Consider the following 18288-nt stretch of genomic DNA (forward strand, 5'->3'; position numbering starts at 1 on the left):
CTATCAGTAAGGTTAACACACAAAGTCCTTAATGAAACCTGAAGTTCTTAGTAAAGTAGTTAATATGCTTTAATCTAAATACATTTTTTTCTCAGCTTCTTGTCATTGGAAGGCACGGGCGGTATACTTACACTGGATTTTTAGGACACAAAGGTACATGTTTAGCATGCAGCAGTACATAGTGAACCGACATGAATACAGTCTGCTGTATTATGCTGCGACTTGGAGTTGAGTCATGTTGCTTTCTTCCCCAAGACAAGTGTATCAGGTCTTACCTCTTCCCACCAAGCAGGTAGTCCATCCTCCCATAGAAGAGGAGCGTCTGAGGATGTGTTGGTGCTGGAGAGAGTGGGTAGTGCAATGTGTCAGCCTGAAATTAGGACATAGTGCAGATATGTAAGGCAAGGTGTGGTCCCATGTTTGAGCACGCTGATGAGAGCGTTTCAACTAAGGAAAATTTGTTCTGAGCATAAGGACAGTTTTGGTCCTTTTTTTTGGCGGGGGGGGTGTGTGTGTGTGAAGATGCTATAAAGCAAAGTGGTGAACTTAAAAAAAATAATTGAACGGATCTGCTAGATTCTGGTCAGATGACATTATTGCAGTCATAGTAGAAAATTTGTTTGATCTAGTTACTAGAACTTGGAACCAAATAAGAGTGAAACTAGAAATATCTCAAAGAGATTGTGAAGTCTTGATTTTTTAAAATTGCTTCGTATGCCTAGCCCAAAAATGGATAGGAAGGATACCTAGCTCTTACCTAACTTTCATTAATAGATCTTAAAGTAGATGTTTAACGCAATAAATTTGTAGAAGTTAATGTTTTAATCCATATTTTTTACCTTTGCAGAAACTGATACACAAAGGAGCAAGTGGCTTATCCAGAATAACTGGACAGAGAGATAGAGAGTGTTTTTGGTGTATTTATTGGTATGTTTGAAATGACATTATAGTTTAAACGCAGAGAAAGCAAGTTATTTGTTAACTGAACAGTTATCTGAGGGCAAAGATGAGTGATCAGCTTAACTAATTGGTACACTGGGGACACGACAACATTTTTTTCATGAATACAAGTTTTATTTTGGAAAGACAACTTTTATCTTTTTATACTAGTGGGATAAAAATGTTTTTTAAATGCATTAACTATCCCTGAGTATGTATTTTATTTCTTTTAATGGACAACCCATTTCCACAGGAACTTTGCGTGAACTGGTAGGGGAAAAGGTAGATCAGATTCTTTTCAGGCATACTTTTAAAATATTAATCCAGATTATTAATATTCTGGGACACCTGAGAAGATGTGGTGTTACTCACAAGATATATTTTAGATTATGTTAGAAGTAAGTGGAGGACCTGGATTCAGTTTCTCCAAAGTTAGTAAAAATAAGATTGAGAAATGTCTGAAGTTGTTGTCTTTTCAGAGTGTCAAATAGAGAGGAAAAAGTTACTTTTAAATGTCAGAAGCTAAGAATTAACTAAAGTTAGAAGTAGAGGTTTTTGAAAACCTGTAGCTGAAACATATGACTTGCAAATGTTTATTTTGTTAAGACAAAAGCAAATTTCAGGGTGTTTTATGCTTGTTCAGTGGGTCAAAAAGAAAAATGAATTAAAATAGTTTGTGCTTTTAACAAAATGCAGAGGAATAGGACCGATCAGTTGAAGATTGAGTGTCAGTGTGTCTTAATTTCATATCTTAGACATGGAAAGAGGCCATGGAAAAGAGGAACATATAGATGCTGAAAGGTTTAAAACACTAGGTTGAAAACCCTTATGTCTGATTTGTGAAGTCGTATGAGCAATCGTGGTAACTTTCTGGGTGCGGCAGAGAGTTAGTCAGAAGAAGGGTGTGACCCACAAAATATATGGCAGGGAGAGCAAGTTTGACCATGGTGGAAAACTCACATATTCATGTCTGCATACCTGTGTTTTAATACAGCTGAACCTGTGGCAAACCAGATGGAGTCTTTTTCAGAAATTGCAAGGTGTGGTTGTGGTTTGGATGTTATGCCATCCATACTCAAAAACTCAATGAACTTGCGTTCATGTACTTGGAGATGACAGTGATAGAGATGGTTTGTACTTATCCTGTATTACCAAGACTGCTGGATTATGGTTTTCTTGGGAAATTCAGCAGTGTAGCAAGGAGTTCTTTAGATATTCTCTTGGCCAGGAGATTCACCTTACTTAAATCGAAGAAACAAAAAAACCTCTCCCTTCCCCTTCACTGTGTTAGTAGTAGTCTTTGTATTCTAACTTGAAAATGAATCAGCTATCATGCTGTAGCTAGCTGGTCCCTGTGATATATCTGAAGGCAAGCCCTTGTCGGTGAGGACTCCCTTGGTATGTGTGTCCTTCAGTCATGCTGAAAGACCGTAAGGGTGTGTAGTCATTTTTTTCCCAAGCAGATAGATTGAGAAGGAAGAAGTCAGTTTGATTCACTGATTTCTAGTTTGTGTTCTTTCAAAACTAAAGGACTTGTCTCTAAATGTTATAAATAAAGCTCTGGTAGTATCAAATTATTATTTTGAAATTTAGGGATGAATATGGAAGAGACTACAGGTAATATTGTATATCACTGTTTTTGTAGCTTGTTCATGAATGTGTGTATTATAATAAACATTTTTTCCATCTTTCTCCTTTTCATACAAAGTAGAGAAAACAGAGAGAGAAGTATGCAGCTATATTTGTTTATTGCCTTATTTACTTACTCATTTTAGATTTGGTTTCTAGATTTATCGCTACCATCATTCAGCTGCTTTCAGTGGAGGTATGTTACCAGAGCTTGCCCCAGTACCTCTGCAAGACTCTTGCTGTTGAATCTTAGCTCAACAGCTAATTTGCAGTATTCATGCAGCTGTCACATTCCATTTTACTCTTGAACCCGAAGATAATGAAGACCATGTTTTGCCAGTCTAGACCACGGATGGTGTCCTGTTAACTCCAGTTATTTCCTCACTATTAGTGAGAGTTCTTTCCATGAGAGCTGTGCTGGGTTCTGGTTGTTCTGGATCACAGCTGGAGTTTGGTGGGTCTCTCATTTCTGTTAGATCAATACAGTTGCACTAAATTTTGTTTACCTCTTTGTACTTTCTGACACTATGTAAACTCATTTTTTGATTCTTCTGTGTTTGCTTTTTCTTTGTGGCTTTGCTATGCTTTCAGGCAATTTCTGACACAATTAAGATTTTATTAATTCGTATTCTCTGTGTTCTCTCAGCATGTGAGTGCATTTGCTTCAGTGCCAATGTTTCATTAGGAGCTTTGAGTTCAGTGCATTGGTTTCTACTTCTGCAATTGCATTATTAATTTCTTAATTTTTAAGTTTGATGCTTGTATCATACATTTCTCTTTCTAGTCACAGAACATTTTCATGATGTGTACTCTTAAGTAATAAGTTTCTGGGTTGAAACTGAAGTACTATTTTTAATCATTAAAGTTATAAATGGTTTGAGACCCAGTTACTTGAGGGAGCAAGTTGAGTGCAGTGGAATCGTTAGACCTCTTTTGCTATAAATGGGAGGAAGGAGTGGATAGACTGCTCTCTGTAAAGGCTTCTCAAATTGAAATTAATTTCTTTTCTTGTTCTAGCATATCCCAGTTTGTCTAATCTCTTGAGTGTAATGAAAGCTCCATCTCCATATTTTACCGTAGGTAGGTGAAAGTTTTGGATGGCAGTCTAGGTGTGATTTGATTCTTTAGAGCTTGAATTTTAACTGGAAAACGGAACTTTGATTCATGTTAAAATTTCAGTGATTTCTCATTTCAATGTCACTACTTCACGTTAAAACATTTTATGTGTTCGTGCATCTTCTGCAGCGGGTGTACTAACTTAAGTTAGTATTTGGGCTTGATTATCTTAAATTTTAGACTTGCTTTGTACTTGCTAAGTTACTGTGTAGAGTTAATATGCAGTTAAACAAAGTTAAACAAAGAATAACCAGAAATTATTACCTCTGTTAAGTAAACCCCTGCATTGCTGCTCTACTTCCTTAGGCAACTGCACTGATGTGATCGCATTGACTCTTAGCCTGCCCTTCCAGTTTTTGAAGCTATTGGCCAGTCTGATCATTTGGCAGTATTAGAGATCTCAAAGATACTTAGCTTTTACAAATTGTGTGATTATTAGCAACTCAGTAGCAGAGGGAAACCTGAAGTGGCAGATTTTTGTCTTCAGGTTAATAGCTAATATTTTGTGGCAGCATGTAGCTCGGAAGTAACTACATCGCTGTATTGCCTTTGACCAATACATAGCCAAAACGAAGGAGGAATGCCAGCTAATTTTGAGACTTGGGACCAGAGGCAGGGAACTGGAGGAAATGCAGAGAAAGGTGGTCATAGGAGACCTGGGAGGAGTTAGAATTTTTGCATGGGAAGGGGTAAAGATGCAGTATAGCAACCTATGCACTATTAATTTCACTGCTCACAAAATAGCTTTAATGCTAGCCCTCATAAAGCTTCGCTACATGCTTGTTCCTCTTTCTTAGCTTAATTTTCTCTGTCTCACCTAGCCGGTTTAAAACTGGTTCTGTGGCTTGCCTTGAAACTCTGCTTCTATCTTGCACAGAGTAGCTCGTTTAATTTCAGAAAGTAGTTACTAAAATTGACTTAGCAGTGATATATTTCTCTAAGTCCACAAATAGATTTGTGGCTGATTAAAGCACAAAGTACATACACAAATGCTTGCAGTATTCAGAAACGAGTATGTACACTGTTAACATTTTGTGAAAAGTTGGTATTTTGTAGTTGCAGAGTGTTCTGGAAAACAGCTGGGTGGCTGCCTGTGTATTTTACAGTGCTGTGCAAGGTGCAGGTGTATTTAGGAATGGGGGTACTTACCTCTGCTCCCACTTTGACTCTTAGGTTTAGATCCCATTAATTATGATCTTCTAGTATAGATATTATTTTGAGTTACATTGATGTATGTCCTGAAGAAGTGAAATAATGATGAAGAAAAAAGCGTGGGTTTTGTTTTGGGTTTTTTACTAGGATTAAATGAGTCCTAGGATTGAATCTTAATACAGACCTCTCTTTTACCCTGGATTTACGTTGACAGGCTAAAAATTATCAAAGTTAAACCTACTTTTGAAGTGGGATGTGAACATGGGCTGGTTAGCATTTAATACTAGTTTTTAGTATTTAGTATTCTTAGTATTGTCAAAAGTATTTACATTTATAGTATAAATAAAAATCACATATAGCATACTCAGTAAATAAATACTATGTCATAACAAATACCGTATTTATTAATTTATTAGTAGTATTGTAAGTATTTAGTATTTGTTAAAAATATATATTGGGGGACAAAATGTTAAGGCGTGATGCAGACAACCTATTTTACTTGCAGCTTTCTGTTCCTGCAGACAGTGATCCCGTCCTCACCTCGGGTTCTTTTTCTTGCATTATCTTTTGTACTTGTCTGATCCCTCAGTGAAATGATTCCGCTCACTAAGCGGGTAGGAAGCTAATCTAACAGAAGGAAAGTGAACTTTTGAAGCTTTAGTGAGCTGATTTGGTTTATGGGTGGGTCAGAGCAACATCGGAAGATCAGAGGAGGTTGGAGCGGTGCTGTGTAGCCAGGCCAGGGAATGCATGGGCCAGTCCCCAGGTTCAGTGGTGCTGAGCTGTCTTGTCGAACTGCACCCGTACATTTGGATTTCTTTAGGCTTTGTCATTTTCTAAATATTGTGCTGTGATAGTGTGTTTTGCTCCTTTAAGAAAAATACTTTTTAAAAAAATCTTTCTTGAGTACATGAGACATCATGATGTTGAATTATCTGGAGGACAAATCAGATTGTTGTTGTTAATAAGCCTGATGAACAAACAGGACTTCCGTGATCATCTCCTTGCATATAAGTAAAATTGTCTTTTGTTCTTAGCTTAAGTGCTTACTGACAATTCCTGGACCTTAATATTTGGAAATTGGTTACTCTGTTGTTGCAAGAGATGATACTTAGTTTTTTAATCAGGACTGTTTCCATGTGGTTTATGGAATCTTGGTTGTTTTTTTTTTTGTAGTTCACCTTAACAGAAGCAGATCCTCCAAAGCTTGTTGTCTGTCCACTTCTTATGTACAGCTCTGAGGTCGCCCCTTGCTACTATCTTCTGCCTACCTTACCTCTGATAAGTGCAACAGGAAAAAAACGCCCTACCTCCAGTAGAGTTTAGATGCTGCTTAAAGGTGTTAAGACTAATGCTGTTAGTGTGTATAATGCTGTTAATGAACACATTAGACAGAAAGTGCCGTAAAAGTATAAAGTCCACTTTCAGTTACTCTGAGCTGTGTGTTTGACAGAGTAAAGAAGAGAACAAGGTGTTACAAAACTCTTACAAGAAGGAAGAACGTAACGTGACTGTTTAAGCATTTTAAAGACAAAGATAATGTCATTAGAATAAATTCTGCTATGTTTCTGAGTATCTTAATTTTCCTCAGTCCTTTTTTCTCTTTATTGCACTATTAGTTCCTTTGCAAGTAGTATGAGAGTAGCGGTGTCATGTATGATATACAAAATACAGTGGGTCAGAGAAACAGAATGCCTGTTCGGAAGTAAATGTAAAATATTACAGAAAAGTTTAATATTTACATTTAAATATTTTTGTAGTTTCCAGTAATGTTTTCAGAATAAACATTTTTAATATTTCACACAAGCTGGTTACTGAGTGTGATAGAGACTTCCCTTTTAACTGAGCTTGTTTCCTCTTCCTCTGTAAGGATATGTACAGATGAGCCAGTTAAGTATGGTCTGATGCTTTTCTTTCTTTTCAGAAAGATGAAGGTAGTGATGCTAGTTTGAGTGATAGCCACATATCTCCTCCCGCCAAACGTACCTCAAAACATGCTGATCCTGTGTGCAAAGACAAATCAAAATCACGCAGTACTGGGCAGCGAGAGGAATGGAGCATCTCAACTGGACAGTCCAGGTAACTTGGTGCCGAGAGAAAAATGAAATCCTAAAAATTTCTCCTGTATTGTTAACCTGCTTACACTATTTCTGCAGTGAGCTGCAGCTCATGCTTGAGAGTATGCTTTTGAAGTGTGTTATTTTTGTACAATTTTCTTTTAGTTTAAGACTCCAGGAACATGGGTTACATCAGTCTTCTGATCTCTGTGTTTCCTTTCCATGCAAATTTGTGCAAAAATGGAAAGTAATTTTATTTGAGATGCAGTCTGAATTCTGGATTCTTGATACATCCGAATTCAGTGACTTAATTGGTATTTTTATGTACTCAAGCTCTAAGACGACTTGACATTTTAATTAGGAAATCAGTATTATCGTCTTTAGGGAATGGATAATGGTCAAGTTTCTTTCCATTGTTGTTTTCAGCCTCTCTTCCCTGTTTGGTTAAAAGGACTCAAATTACTATATTGTATTAAATATAGCCTCAATCCTGCCACATTTTTATAACTCGAAAGAGAAGTAATTTCATTTTATAACTCCGATTAATCAATATTTTACAAAGCATTCTTGTATTCATAAGGTTCTTCACATGATTACAAGTAATTATGAGGCAGTGTAGACAGTATGTTCCTGGGTCATGAACTTTCAGTTAATACTCATTCTTTTGTAGATACATATTTCATTTTTATGTACAAATCAAAATCATTCTTTCAGTGCTTTGTATGTAAGAATGACTGTAGTTCACTACTGGACTGTTGTCTGCTAGGATGAAGTATATTTAAAAACTGTGTAAATCTTAAAATAGATCTCTCTATTTTTCCCTTTTAAAACAGAATAAATTAAATGTAGCATATTATGTGCCATGGTCATCTGGGAATGTACTGAAACTCATGCACCTTCTATTTTTTTTTTTTGTTTATAAGTGTAGACTTGTGCTGTACCTATTATAAATGCTAAGAAATAATAAGAAAAAAAATTAATGTGGGAGAATTTAGATCACTGTGTCAAATGAAATTTGGCCAGGATACTGAAACTCATGTTGTTACTCATATAGAACCCACTGCGACATGTCTTTGCATCGGAGGGTTTTTGTTGTTTTCTTCCAAAATCCAAAGTTCTGGGCCTAACAGTGATCTTGCGTCACTAAGACTTTTCCCGAAAGTTTTGTTTCTTCTAGTTTATCCAAAGTGTTTGAATGATAATTACCTTTGAAGAGCTATATCAAGTTTCTGTTCTGAACTTAAGGGGAGAATTAATAGTAGGACATGGCATGAGGGATTAATAAAAGAGATGTTTAGATAATTGGGGGGATTCATATTACTGCTATTTGGCAGTTTTGTCCTCATTCCAGTGTTGGGCATGAAACACGATGCAGAGGCTACGTGTCATAAAGGTTTTGGAACCATGGTGCTTCGTGTAACATTCTATGTTTAAGGCATGTTCACTGTGTGACTTCTGCTTGGCTAGGGAGTGTTAGCATTATTTGTGTGTCTAATATAATTGTTTCCTAGGTTAACTTCTCAGCCTGGTGCTACACTACCAAATGGACGTAGCTTATGTAAGTGTATTACAGCAGACCTTTTTGTATCTACTTTTACGTTTAACAATTTTATGTCAGTGATTTTCAGTTACATATATTTTTTGATAACTTTACTGATTACTCTGACCATTTTGACCAGAAAAGTTACTGTTTTGGCTCCGTTTTCTTCTGTCAACATCTTGGATGCTCTCTGTGGACATGGGGAACATTCTTAGATGAAATTCCATTTCTCTCCTCAATTCAGACCTCTTGGCCATGATGTTTTCCTTAATTCCCAAATTTACTGTTATCAGCTAATTTTGGCCTTCCTCTCCCAGCTTGTCTCTTTACTCTTTTTGCTCATTTAAAATTTGGCCTTCTACAGTTCTTACCATTGCTGTTGCTTTAGAGAGACCTGCCTTGTCTGCAGCTTCTGCTACCTTGAACAATATTCCTATATGCTTGTACCTTACAAACTTGTCATTTCATTGCATATCTCAGCTACAACCATTTTGTCTTTTATGTCCCTTTTTCATCAATTCTGTCTCGTTTAGTTCTCTGTTGACTCTATGTAAGTGTTATTCCATTAAACATATTTGGTATTTTTATTATTTATAGTGGTGCCTAAGGAACAATCAGGAGTGGGATCTCTCTGTTTGGCACTGTACAGAGTAGCTGATACAGCTTTGCTTGTGAAATCAATATGTTGTACCTTACCTTTTGGTACTGTATTTGAAAGACTAAGAATTGAAACTGTGGGCCAAGTATTGACGTTAGTATTGACATAAAGTTAAAAATCTGGAATGGATATTTGAATGCCAAATTTTCGTCATAACATTATCATATAAGGAAACAAGCTTGAGTCTGAAGAAATAGCTTGTAAACCAACTTTGATAGGAATTAAAAAAATATATTTCTTTAGTCAATGTAAGGGTTCTCATACTGTGCTCCATAACTTTTGGTTTATTGTCCTTGCTAAGTATGCTCTTATTAATTCTTGTTTGTGAAAATGTTGTTTCCTGCATTTTGAAGTAGTAATACAAATTTCTCTTAGCTCTCAAAAGCCATCCCCTTCGAGGGGAAAAAAAGGGAGATGGGGACCATGCTTGCATAAACGGAGATATAGAAGTGAGAAAAAGTTGTCGGTCCAGGAAAAACAGATTTGAAACTTTGAATCAGAGTTTATTGTTTGATCAGCTAGTAAACAGGTATGTGGGGATACTTCAGTTATATTCACAAAGCATCTTAATGAATTTTTATAAAGTTAGAAAACCCTGTCTTCCAGTGCCATCTATGTGTTTTACTGTGGGAATGTATTAGTGTTGAGGCAAGCTAGATTGTGGTTTGAGTTACAGGCTAGGGGCTCTGCTGTAACTGCCTGTGCTATCCACACCCTAAATGCAAAGCAGCTTACCAGACTTTCATTGAGGCGTAAGCTACTCTGTGTTTACACCTGGATAAAACTTTGTATGTTGGGGGTTCTTGCAGAGTGGCTGACATGCTGTAAATCCACACCCTAGTTTGTTTCTTAGTAACCTGTTTATGTAGTGATACCCTAATTGTGATGTAAATTGGTGATTAGCAGCAACGCTTGGAAGCTTTCCAGATTTTACTTGTATGATTTTTGATCATAAAATATCAAAAGTTTGTAGCTTTTTTTTTGTTGTTTTTGTTTTTTACCATTTGTTAGTAAATCACATAGGGTGGGTGTCACTTTTTGGCATTTACTGTGCAGACAAAGTAGGTCAGAGAGGGGGGCATGGTCTGGTCTGAGCATAGGAATGGGAGCCAGAAATACTTTTCTTGAAATATTATTTCTATGTGGCCCTGGGCAGGTCACTTAATATGTCTCAAATTTCCCACCTGTAAAGCAGGTTTTAATAGTCACACCTGTGAGAGACTGCTTGCAAAATGATTTAAACATTTAATTGCCAAGTGTGATCTTTATTGTTAAATGTATTCTGTTGAATATTTTATTAACTTAATTTTCATTTTCAATTTACTCAGTAACTACTTGGTATCAGTTTACAAATTTATATTGAGTTACATTTATTTTTCTAGTTGCAGTTGCATCTCCCTCTCCTCATCAACAATAGGAAAAAGTCTACCATGAAGATTGTAATTTGATAAGATCATGGTACTGAAGTCTATATATGAACTTATACTGATAACAGTGTGTCCCATAAACATTGGAGGTTTTTAAGAACAGGTTAGAGAAATATATCAGGAATGATTTAGGTATTGTGTAGTTCGTTCTTGCCTGGCAGAGCAGGTGGACTTTTCTAGGTCCCCTCCAACCTTATTTTCTTTGATAGCGAACTATAGCATGATTTTACTTAAAGTGGTTACATCACACATCACAGATATTTTAGAAGAATTGTTTAAAAGTGAGAGTGGCGCTCATAAATCTTTATTTTACTGACTTGTCACCAAAACTTCCATTGATTTCTTTCTAGGCAGGATGTCACCCTTAAATTTTCTGTTAAACAGCTTGAAAGAAAGGAAGTGAAAGTTTCTGCCACCTTACAAGTATTATACAATTATAGTAGAATTCCAGTGGAAATCTACCATGATCGCCATAGAGAGCAGTATCTTGGTGTTCAGGACAGGTGGCCAAGTAATTGACTTGGCCTGGCGAATACTCTGTTGTTTTCTTCCTTAGCAATGAAGCATCTTGGCCAAGGTTGTTATTTATACACTACTGTTGTTTTGACAGCTGTTTACAAATACTTCAGTTAATGGAAATGTAGACTAATTAAATAGATGAGAAATGGTAGAGTAGTGAGCTGATGAAATTCTAGGTGTTACTGATTTAACATCAAAAAAACCCCAACACAGCCTTTATGTATTAGTGTCTTTCTGAGACCAGGGTAAGAAGCTGTAAAGCTTATGGAGGGGAGGCATTAATTGCTTTCCCAATATTATAATTATGTAGGTAAAAAGCTTTACTTTCTTATTCTGCAAACTTAATCTTGTCTGACACCTAATCTAACATCTAAGCAGTTATAAATTTATATGCTACAATTTACACTGAACAAAAATTTTTTAAAGTGTTTTTTAAAATGTTACAGCCTAATTTGAACCCTGAATTTTAATAGCATCAGCATTTCTTTTTTTGCATACTCTTTAGTTTATGTTCTGTAGATTCATCTTTCAGTTTTCTTTATTATGATTGGTTTTCTAGTTAATTGATAGATTCAATTAGCTATCCTAAAATTCATTTGTTTATTTAGTTGACTTGTAGACTTTGGAATAGCCATAATAGACCATAGAAATAGGTATGTTAAATTGTTGGATGCTATGTAAGAAGTTCTGCATGTCTGCTATTTTAAGACTGAATTTTTTTGTGTGTTAACTGTTGCATATATTTTAGTACTGCTGAAGCTGTCCTACAGGAAATGGATAATATTAACATCAGGAGAAATAGGCGGTCTGGGGAAGTAGAACGGCTACGAATGTGGACAGATACAGAATTTGTAAGTGCAGAGTATCTTGGGTCTTGGATAAAAGTAATATCAAGAGGGAGCATCTTTGTTTTTGCAATCTGCATGCATTTGTAGCTCTGTCAAAAGGTTTCTGATCCTCTTCAGTGGATAACATTAAAAACCTTGATAAACTCAGAATAAAAAATCTGATAAAAATCAGATAATTCAGAACAAAATTCACGGATATATGCAAAATCATGTTTTCTTTATTGATTAATTGACTGCAATGCTGTGGTGATTCTCCTTTGGTTTGAAGTATACCTTGGTAGTCTGTAAACAGGACCAGGGACTGACATCTGCTTTGTTACCTAAAACAGCTTGATACTGATGTTAACTATGTATTAGATGGACTAGGTACTGAGAGACTTATTTTACTGCCTGTTAATGAGACTGCTTTTGTTGTCTACCCGTGGAGGGCTCCATTGGAAAAAGACTTTGGGGCTAGAGATTGTGTGGAGTATTACTTACTGAACTGTGGGCTAACACTGTGAGTGACATGGTATAGTACTGATACAGGCGTATGTCAATTTTATTCCAGGAAAACATGGATATGTATTCTCGAGTGAAAAGGAGGAGGAAATCACTGAGGAGAAATAGCTATGGGATTCAGAACCACCATGAAGTGTCCACAGAAGGGGAAGAAGAAGGTATGGGTTGTAAAGAATTGTAAGGGTTCGTCTGAAATACTTACAAAAGAAAGCTCTCCTCAATGTAAGATATCTATATATTGCACTACAGAAAGTAATTTGATTTTGGATCTGGATTTTGAGTTATTGAATAGACCAATAATAAGACTATTGCAAATAAGTACACTCTGAAGGATTCCTCCCCTTTTAGAAGGAGGAGAAATTTTAGGGATCTCTACAAATAGTTTTCTTCAAAGAAAAGCAAGTTTATCTGAAAGTAGCAGAACAAAGCCCGGTTTCTAAATGTTTGTATACTATGTTCCCTTACTCCTGTTTTCCGTAACAGTAGTTGTAGCTTTCCTTATGTTCCCTGTAACAATCCTCTTGTGGAAGCCAGGATGTGATGCATGAAGTCTATAACTGTGCTTTTTCTAACTGACTCGCTATTTCTCATAGCAGTTACCAGAAAGTATGTGTAATAGTCGGTTCTGCATCCTTCCTTTGGGGAAGGTATTAATTAAAGTCTCTGTTTTCTATCCATCCACTGAATTTTACAAGGCTTGTAGACACAGAACAGTATTTGAAGTTCTACCTTGCTTTAAAAATTTGGATGAAACTGACCAGTGGGTTCAAAAAGTATTGAAAAAGAAGAGATAATGGCTGACTTTGATGGCATGATCAACAGCATGCTTGGCTTCCTTAAGAAATCAGACTCAAACTTCAGGGATCCATACAGGGTTCAGCATAGTGTGTCTTGATTACTGAAATTGCTGTAAGAGGTATGGTCTGTCCCGATTAATAAGAATGCAGTCTTAATTCTGAGGTGCAGGGATGAAAATACTGGTCCTGTTAATAGATAGACCTAGGTGTTACCTTTATACAGTGTGTTTATTTGCTTTGTGTAAAAATGATGTTGTGAATCATAAAGTTGTACTTATTTTCATGCTCTATCAAGTATTTGATTTTCTGAGGGTCCTATGGGAAAAGAGACGAAAGGCATTATTCTTAATTTGAAGGATAATTATTGAAGGAAAAAGTGGATAGAAGAGATGTTTGAAGTACTTTACAACTAAAACTAATTTGACTACATTTATTTGTCTTTCTGTTGCTTTTCCAGAACCTTCTGTGGGAATGTAGAAGGAAGTTTAACAATGTGCTGTAAATTTATCTTGGTCTTCAAATTTCTAGTGGTTTGCCAATTAGTGTTAATTAATAGGAGGGGTAAAATTCTCAGTGACCATTAAAATGTTAATTTTTAGGGTGAAGATAGCTCCGGCATCAAGTAAAAGCATTCTGAAAATATTTTTCCCCCCCAACAGAGTCTCAGGAAGAAGATGGAGATATAGAAGTAGAAGAAGCCGAGGGAGAAGAAAATGATCGGCCATATAACCTCAGACAGAGAAAAACTGTTGAAAGATACCAGGCCCCTCCAATAGGTGAGAAACTAGCCAGTGGTCATGCAGGTCTTCTCTGCTGACCTCCAAGAATACCATGGGTGTGGGAAGGCAAAAGTTTGCTGACTGTTTCTCATCCCTGACAGAGTTCCCATGCAGCACTTTGTGACTTCCATCTTGCCTCTGTTTTTATTCACTATGTGAATGGGACTACTGAGACACAGCCTGTCAATTTATCGATGGTGGTGGTGTTGCTATTGCATGCTGCATCATTGAGCACATTGCATGTGCTGGGCTCAGAGTTGGAGGTGAATGGAGTCTAGATCAAGAAATAGTTGGCAGAAGTTGCATTCAGAAAGCAATCTAATAAATCAGATAATTACATAAGAAAAAAATAGTTACTGTTATGCCTGCATCTCTTCTTGAGTGGTAGGCCTAATTCATAACTGTAGATAAATTGCATAGCAGCAGTTACCACATTTTGCCTAAATGAGAAATTTAGGATAGAATATTTCAGTTGGAAGGGACCTACAATGATCATCGAGTCCCAGCTGCTGGACCACTTCAGGGCTGACCAGAAGTTAAAGCATGTTGTTACGGGCATTGTCCAAACGCCGCTGAAACACTGGCAGGCTTGGGGCATTCCCCTGCTCTCTAGGAAGCCTGTTCCAGTGTTTGACCACCCTCTAGGTAAAGAAACGCTTCCTCATGTCCAGTCTGAACCACCCGCCCCAATGCATCTTTGAACCGTTCCCATGTGTCCTGTCACTGGATCCCAGGGAGAAAGGTCAGCACCTCCCTCTCCACTTCCCCTCCTCGGGAAGCTGCAGAGAGCCCTGAGGTCACCCCTCAGCCTCCTTTCCTCCAAAGTAGACAAACGCTGTGTCCTTAGCTGCTCCTCACAAGACATACCATCAGAGATCTGTACAGGGTTCAGTGTAGTCTCTCTTGATTTTTGAACCTTTTAATACTTCTGTTTAAGATAATGTACTCTGTGCATATTTGCTTTTAATTACAGCAGTGTATGCAGTGTGCTATACCTTAAGGCAACTTAGGAATTAAGGCTGTGATAGAGAAATGCCATGGTTTATTTGTTCAGAGAAATTTCAAGACATCCCATATTATCACCTGTACAGAGGTTTCTGTATGGAGTTTCATGTCCTGCAAATAAACTAAAAATGCCCTGGATGAATTGCATTCTGTGCTGTGATAACCATAGCTGTGATGATTTGAGGAGGCTGAGGGTGGAATTCCTATGACCGTATCAAGCCAAGTATGGTGATAGTGAAATAAATAAAGTATAAGAGGCTTGATTTCGCTTCACACACACACCCCCCCCCCCCCCCCCCCGTTCTTTTCTTAATTTGAGCTTTTGGATAAACCAGTGATAACATTGCTGGTAAAGCAACAATCTAGTACTTTTGTGCTGCATTTAGGTTAGTTTATTATTATTTTGTAATTGATGTTACAAACCTGTAACTTCTCTTACTCAGTGCCAGCTCATCAAAAAAAGAGGGAAAATACACTGTTTGATATTCACAGATCTCCTGCAAGAAGAAGCCATATCAGGTAAATGTCAGTCTTTTGTTACATAATTGTTTGCTTTCCCTCAGTACCTTTCTGTTAGATTTGATTTTCAAAATGTTCTTGAGTGAATTGTACAGTTCGTTCATGCACGTGCATGGATCTTGAATTGTATCTTAGGTTCAGATCCTGATCAGTGTACAGAAATGAATTTCATAGCACTTCATAATACCAGCAGCAGCTTTGTGATAAACAAAATGGAAACAGGTGTGCTGCAAGTATCTGAAAGAGTTGTGCATAGCACACTGTAGCTTTTTCTGTAAGGGTGCATATTTAATGTTTAAATCCAAAGCAGCAGTTTAACAAATAGCCCCTTTCTATTCTACAAAAATAAACAGATTGTTTTCTTCCAGTTCAAATTCCATCTGAGTAATATTAACAATTTAATGAAATATTTGCCAAGCATCATTTTTGACTCTTATCTTTTGTGTCAAAGTCATCTGGAATACACCAAGTTGTCTTGGAAATTGTTGATAGGCTTTATTTAACAAAGTAGATGAGATCAGAGATTAATACTTTTTTTAAAATAAACTTACGCAAAACTTCAGAAAGATAAATCTGTCCGTGAACAGAATCCAAGCAAAGGAGTGGTAGTCTCAGCTGAAGCTCTTGTCATCTTATTGCTCAATTTAATGGTATAGTGAAAATATGAAAAGTAAATAAAATATTAGCAGAATCTTCTGATTCTAGAAGTTTCTTTATAATATAAATAAAACCATTTAATTTTGAAGAGCATTGGGGTGGGTTTTTTTTGCTTAAAGTGCATATGACATTTTGTTGGGTAATCTCAGGACTTGTACTTGCTATTAAGATGTAAAGAGTCTGAAAGCTATTATCCATTCAGTTTTAGCATGCTCATTGCTCCACTCTAATTTTATCCCTTCTTGTCAGGATACTGTCATAAAAATTCTTCCTAAATGCATGTTATTCTCTTTGATGTGTTTTTAAATGTATCTAATTTTTGGTCATTGAACAGTAAAACTGATTGACCATGTTATCCTTTGGCAAAAACCAGCTAGTCAGTGCATTATCATGTTCATACAAATGATGCAGCTCAGTATATTCACTAAAAACCTATGAATTTTTACTAGTAGCCAACATTTTAATGCAAAAAAGCGCCTACTTTTTTCAAACTGATATCAAACTAAACACCTTTTTGTAAAGATGATGTAATGTACATTCTTTAATATTTCTGAAATACCATCATACTAAAGTAAGACCTGATTTATGCAGACTTTGAATAGTAATTTTACTTAAATTCAGATCAGAAGTTAAACTACAGTACAGGTATTTTGTGGAACTGTTCTGCTGTTCAGAATTAAATGACATCATAGAAGGAGACCACATGGAAGTACGGAATTTTTTCAGAGAGTAGTTGAAGGGAAGCATCAGACTGAGTGAGGAGATCTTGATACTTCTGTTGTTAGAGATGGCTAAAGTGGTTGGAAGCTTTCCGAAGTACAGTTGCTGATGAACTTCAACAGCTCATTGATTAAATAATCAGTCACCCTTACTGAGGTAACACGGACTGGGCCACATATCTTATAAGGATCTACTGTTTTAGTAATGTTCATGTTGAAATCAGATATCCCTGTGACAGTAAAAGATGTTGTTCCCCTTCCAAGGTTATTTTGATACTTAATAAAACTAAATTTTGCATGTATCTGAAGCCTGAACAGTACTGTACTTGCTGTTTCAATTTTTTTTTATAAAAGAATCAAACCATGCCATTCTGCTGCAAAAAGGACTGAGTTTTATCTTTATTTTGCCACTCCAATAGGAGAAAGAAGCATGCCATTCACAGCAGTGATACAACCTCTTCCGACGAAGAACGTTTTGAAAGAAGAAAATCTAAAAGCATGGCCAGAGCAAGAAACAGGTATCAAAACATCCTTGTTTTTTAGGAGGGTTTGATTTTTTTATTAATCAGTAGAAAACAAGCAGAATTATAATGTTCTATCAGTTCTGCAGACTTTTTTGATTCTGCTTGTGATTACCTGTAGACACAGTGTAAGATGATTGCTGGTTATATATTAACATAGATTTTGAAGTCTTATGAGTAGATAATTAACAATAGTGATAAAAAGATGGAAAGATAAGAATATCTGTTTGATTCAGTTGGGTTATAAGACAACTTCTGTTGGTTAAAATAGATTTTTATTTTTGGTGTTACTTGGTCCCAGTTAGTTCAGTTGTACTCCCAATACTAGCTCTTATTCTTCTCTCTTCCTGTTGTGTAACAATATGTGCATTCTACATATATTTTTGACCTTACACTTATTCACCAGTTATCTAAAAGTAGAAGATCTGTAAGTTATATCAGTTAACTCAGTGCCACAGAGACGTTAGTTGGAAAACTGAACAGGAAAAAAAAGGTGTTTCCTCATCCTTTTTCTGTCTTTTCCTGTCTGCCACACCATTCCTTTTTCCATCCCGAGGAATTCCAGCAACATACAACTACCAAAAGTGTAGTTTGAAGTGTAACCTCTGTCTTACTGGTACCTTTCTTCCTCCCTTTATCTGTATATTTGACCTGATGTAATATCTGTGTAGGGGCTTAAAGCTTCTTTGTATACACTAAGAAGCTGGATCAGGTGGATGTGAGTTATGGCTGATCTACAAGAAATATTTTTATTTCTTTTCTTTGGACTCTAATGACCTATATTTTTTAAAATTTGTTTTCCTTGTACTGTTAATCCTTTTCTTACCATACTGAACTTAACGCAGTTCATCACTGCCAGTGGACAGCATCCTGTTGTTTTGGTCAATGTTCTTGTTTCATGTTTA

General features: G+C 36.4%; 1 protein-coding gene across 3 annotated transcripts in view; it reads left to right on the forward strand.

Annotated features, from left to right (window-relative positions):
• Nucleotides 1-18288, forward strand: part of ATAD2B (ATPase family AAA domain containing 2B) — a 79494-nt gene that overhangs the window by 8562 nt on the left and 52644 nt on the right. For 2 of the 3 annotated variants that reach the window (XM_075750505.1, XM_075750506.1), the window contains exons 2-9: nt 6761-6915; nt 8405-8451; nt 9467-9620; nt 11786-11888; nt 12436-12544; nt 13843-13959; nt 15411-15486; nt 17282-17380. In XM_075750505.1, the coding sequence (XP_075606620.1) occupies nt 6761-6915; nt 8405-8451; nt 9467-9620; nt 11786-11888; nt 12436-12544; nt 13843-13959; nt 15411-15486; nt 17282-17380 (860 nt within the window). Of the gene's footprint in view, nt 1-6760; nt 6916-8404; nt 8452-9466; nt 9621-10492; nt 10550-11785; nt 11889-12435; nt 12545-13842; nt 13960-15410; nt 15487-17281; nt 17381-18288 lie in introns of those variants that run through there. The other variant, XM_075750507.1, reaches the window with a different exon arrangement.

This window comes from Balearica regulorum, chromosome 3 (genome assembly GCF_011004875.1).
Source record: "Balearica regulorum gibbericeps isolate bBalReg1 chromosome 3, bBalReg1.pri, whole genome shotgun sequence".
In the NCBI taxonomy this organism is placed as follows: Eukaryota; Metazoa; Chordata; class Aves; order Gruiformes; family Gruidae; genus Balearica; species Balearica regulorum.